Genomic DNA, 3,949 nt, shown 5'->3' with positions numbered 1-3,949 from the left:
ACGCGCCCGACGGACAGCACGGACCCGGGCCGGGGTGGTACCGGTGGGGGGGGGGGGAGCTGTCAGAGAGCTGTCAGACCGTCAACGACTCTCAGAGGACTTGTCAGGACGGGAGAGATTGTCAGAGACGCTGTCCTATCCAGCCCCGAGAGACTGACGAACTGTCAGTGACAGCAGACACTGTAAAACGACTGTAAGAAACAGCAGAGACTGGCCGACTGCTAGCAGACAGCAGACACTATAAAACCGACTGTCGATCAGACCAGCAGAGACTGAACTGTCTGTCTGACTGACTGTCAGGAACAGCAGATAGTACTAAAAAAAACGACCGTCAGAAACAGCAGAGAGACTGACCAAATGTCAGTGAACACTGAACAGCCGATACTGACCTAATATCAGAATAGCAGAGACTAAGCAGAGACTGGTCGATGCCCAAAACAGCAGAGAATGACCGACATTACAAGTGTATGAGGAGTAGGCAGGGAAATGTGATTGCCTTAGAAACGACCGTGAATAATGTTGCCAACGACTAACGAGTATGCAGGGGACTGTACCCGCTATTTTGTCCCGGTGAGTTGGAGCAACCATCAGAGCAACCATGTCTTGGCGAGATGTCAGGATGTCTGTTTGAATCCGACAGGGCTTTAAACCAACCTCCGTATTTACCTCCTAGATACCTCCGTCACCTAAAGGCGCTATCTCTCAGCTGTGATCAAATGTGACCCGTAAACAGCCACTGCGACAGCAGACACTGTCAAACCAAGCTCTTACCCATCCTCTGGTACCATTGGCCTTGCTCTAGCTATTCCCTATGCTAAGCTCAGTCTAACATTGGGCATGAGTTCTGTTTACGATCGGTTTGTTCTGGCTATCTCCGGTTTCTACTTCCTCCGCTGCCTCTATTGTCTTGGTTAGCACTAGTTAGCTCAGCTGGCCAGCCCGCAGTGACATCTCCCCTAATCAGAATCCCCCCCCCTCCCTCAGCATCGTCCTCCCGCTGCACCGTGACAGCTCTGCCCATTTCCAGCCTCCCCCACCCCACCCCCTCCCGCCCGCCGGACACTGCAGGTCACATGACCTGCACCACAGGACAGGTCACGTGGTCCAGCCGCCGTCCAGCCGGGCGGGGCACGTGACCGCCGCAGCCGCCGGCGGCTCTGGTCACGTGACCGGGCGGTGAGGTGATATAGCCGGCGTCCGGCGGGCGGGCGGGCAGTCGCACTGGAGAAGCGTAACTCGTGAGGAGAGGGGAGGAGGAGGCTTCAGCGCCACCCACCAGCTGGTCTGTGTGGAGAACTGTGGCTGGTCTCATCTGAGAACCACAGCCGGACTCCGCTGAGAACCACAGCTGGTCTGTGGGCTCACCGGCGTTTGACCAACTAGATCAACAGACTCGTACATACGCCGAACGCCACCTGAAAAATACTCAACACAGGCTGTGGCACGGTCTCCGCTCGACTCACGCTCGACTCCAGTTTGACTCAAGAATCTATTACGACTCAAGTTTGAATCCAGTTTGACTTTTTGAGACGTTTCAAGACTGAGGAAATCTACCAGTAGACTATCCTACTCCGAAGATCGTCTCGGTGAATACGCCCACCGACTCGCAACAACCCGAGTCATCATGCACCCGAGTCACTCTTGTTCGGCCGAGCTGCGGCGACTCGGTGACTCCACCGAGTCAGGGATCTCCGGCAGCTCGTGGCTGAGTCAGTTGTCACTGGCGTCGACTCCGAGTCAGAGTTCGGGCTGTGTGAGTCTGCCGGCCGATCTCAGGAGAGAGTCCGCTCTCGCCAGAGCCGACTCTGCGCTCTTCCTGTCACCTTTTCTGCCGGTGAGTCAAACTCCCGAGTGGAGTGAGTGGGAGGGTGAGTGTTGAGTTGACGAGTTCAGGCTAGAAGCTACTGAAAGAAGAAGTGTTTGATGTAAGCTTGTCAGCTATTTCGGCAGATGAGTGATGAGAACTAACGAATAGGAAGACGTGCACGAGCGGTGTTGATTGCGATAAATTCGAACCAAAGGATGATTCGCGTTTTGTGTGCTTTAAGAGATAATCCAAAAGTGATACATTCCTGTCTAGGAAACTTTTCATTGACTGGGTGACCTGTCTAATCAAGTTGGAACCGTCAGGGGGGGGGGGATTCACAGCATCGGCGGCCTACCTGAAAGTCAAACAGTTTGTCGAAAAGAAGTGCTGTGCTGCGACCACCCCAGCTGACCCCATTTCTCTTCCGTTTCAGTACGTCGAAATTCCGCCTGAGAAGGGTCTCCAGAAGTACAGGTCCATTCTGCGTCTGGCAGCGAGAAAGGCCCGTAAAAACCTGCTGAAACAGAACACGCACCAGTGTACGATTCCTGAGGAGTATCGCGAGCAGCTCAAACAGATCTACGTCTACTGAGAGCTACCGAGAGCTATGAGAGCTACTGGGAGCTACTGGGAGCTACTGAGAGCTACTGAGAGCTACTGAGAGGTGCCGGGAGCTGCTGGGAGCTACTGAGAGCTACTGGGAGGTGCTGAGAGCTACTGAGAGGTGCCGGGAGCTGCTGGGAGCTACTGGGAGCTACTGAGAGGTACCGGGAGCTATTGGGAGCTACTGAGAGCTACTGGGAGCTACTGGGAGCTACTGGGAGCTTCTGGGAGCTGTCGAGAGCTGTTTGAAGCCTCCGTGAGCTACTGAGAGGTGCCGGTGATTGTCAGTGACTGTCGGCAGTCACCAGTAAATTCAGCGGCGGTCAGTGGTTGCCAACGGCAGTCAGCAGCTGTTAGCAGCTGCCAGCGACTGTCAATGGCTGTAAACGACTGCCACCACCTCTCAGTGACTGTTGGAAGCAGCAGGCAGTGACTGCCTGTCAGACGCTGTCAGCATCTGATAGTGACGGGTATCACCTGCCGAGAGCTGTCAGTAGCTGCTGTCAGCGTCTGTCAGCGTCTGCCAGCAGCTGCTTGCGGCTGCCTGCGACTGACAGCAGCTGCAAGTGATTGCCAGCGTCTGCCGATAGCAGTCGGCAGCTGCCAACAGCTGCTGTCAGCGTCTGTCAGCTACCACCAGCTGCTGTCAGCGTATGTCAGCTGTAGTCAGCTGCTGTCGGCGTTTGTCAGCTGCCGTCTGCTGCTGTCAGCTGCTGTCAGCTGCTGTCAGCTGCTGTCAGCGTCTGTCGTGTTCTGTGTGCCATCTAGTCCGTGCCGACGAATGATTTCGTTGCAATGATACTCCAACCTGCGTGTACAACTCAAATGTAAGCCACTGTTACGTAAATATATGTGTAGAAAGGTGCAGAAAAGGCGGCCCTAGCACGGGTACCAAGTGTAACAATTGAACTGGTTTGTTGCAGATAATAAAGGTTGTGTTTCTTACTTTCGGACTCCATTGAGAGATGGTTTTGTTTCGGATTGGTTGGCAGGACTAGTGATGGTGCAGAGCTTCCCGAACTCCCACAGCTGTGCATGGATGAGTGGGTGGACAATAAATAGTCAGCAGTTACGGCACGAGAACACCGCGAAAGAAAGGTATAATAAGCATAGATAGCATGGGTCATGATTCATGTTATCTATGGTAGGGGAAAGTGGGGTAAGACGGGCACCTTAACTTTGGAGCCATTTTTCGGCCGGTTAGAAACATCATAGAAACGGGAAACTGGGTGAAAACCTTTTTCAGACATTTTACTTTCATTTGCCAGAAGATGAGACTTAGACCTGATTCAACAAATAAACTGCAGCTATTTTTGCAAAACCTTGCAAAAACCCGTCTTACCCCACCCCATGGGGTAAGACGGTCACATGGGTAGGGCAAGACGGCCAGCTTCTTTCACCGATCAGCGCAGCTCGCAACAAATGCCCGAGATTAGCCGCATTTATACAGTCGCTCGTTGGTCTCAAGTGCTTCGGAAATGGCAGTATACGAGATTCGTGCAGAAGGCGTATGCTCCTATATAGGCCCTAGTTCAGAAG

The 3,949-nt window shown here is 53.5% G+C and overlaps 1 protein-coding gene across 1 annotated transcript; it reads left to right on the top strand.

Annotated features, from left to right (window-relative positions):
* The first annotated feature begins 1,206 nt into the window (after positions 1-1,206).
* On the top strand, positions 1,207-3,355 carry LOC122377015. The gene is made up of 2 exons (XM_043356983.1): positions 1,207-1,834; positions 2,241-3,355. The coding sequence occupies exons 1-2, from the start codon at positions 1,625-1,627 to the stop codon at positions 2,397-2,399; spliced, it is 369 nt and encodes a 122-aa protein (XP_043212918.1). The 5' UTR covers positions 1,207-1,624; the 3' UTR covers positions 2,400-3,355.
* Positions 3,356-3,949: the final 594 nt, after the last annotated feature.

The sequence above is a fragment of the Amphibalanus amphitrite genome, unplaced genomic scaffold (genome assembly GCF_019059575.1).
Source record: "Amphibalanus amphitrite isolate SeventyFive unplaced genomic scaffold, NRLGWU_Aamphi_draft 002456F_arrow, whole genome shotgun sequence".
NCBI classification, from domain to species: domain Eukaryota; kingdom Metazoa; phylum Arthropoda; class Thecostraca; order Balanomorpha; family Balanidae; genus Amphibalanus; species Amphibalanus amphitrite.
This window is presented reverse-complemented; position numbering and strand designations above follow the sequence as displayed.

Coding starts and splice junctions, on each gene's coding strand:
- LOC122377015 (XM_043356983.1), top strand. CDS start 1,625: ATGCACCCGAGTCACTCTTGTTCGGCCGAGCTGCGGCGACTCGGTGAC. Junction 1,835..2,240: donor TCCTGTCACCTTTTCTGCCG/GTGAGTCAAACT, acceptor CTTCCGTTTCAG/TACGTCGAAATTCCGCCTGA.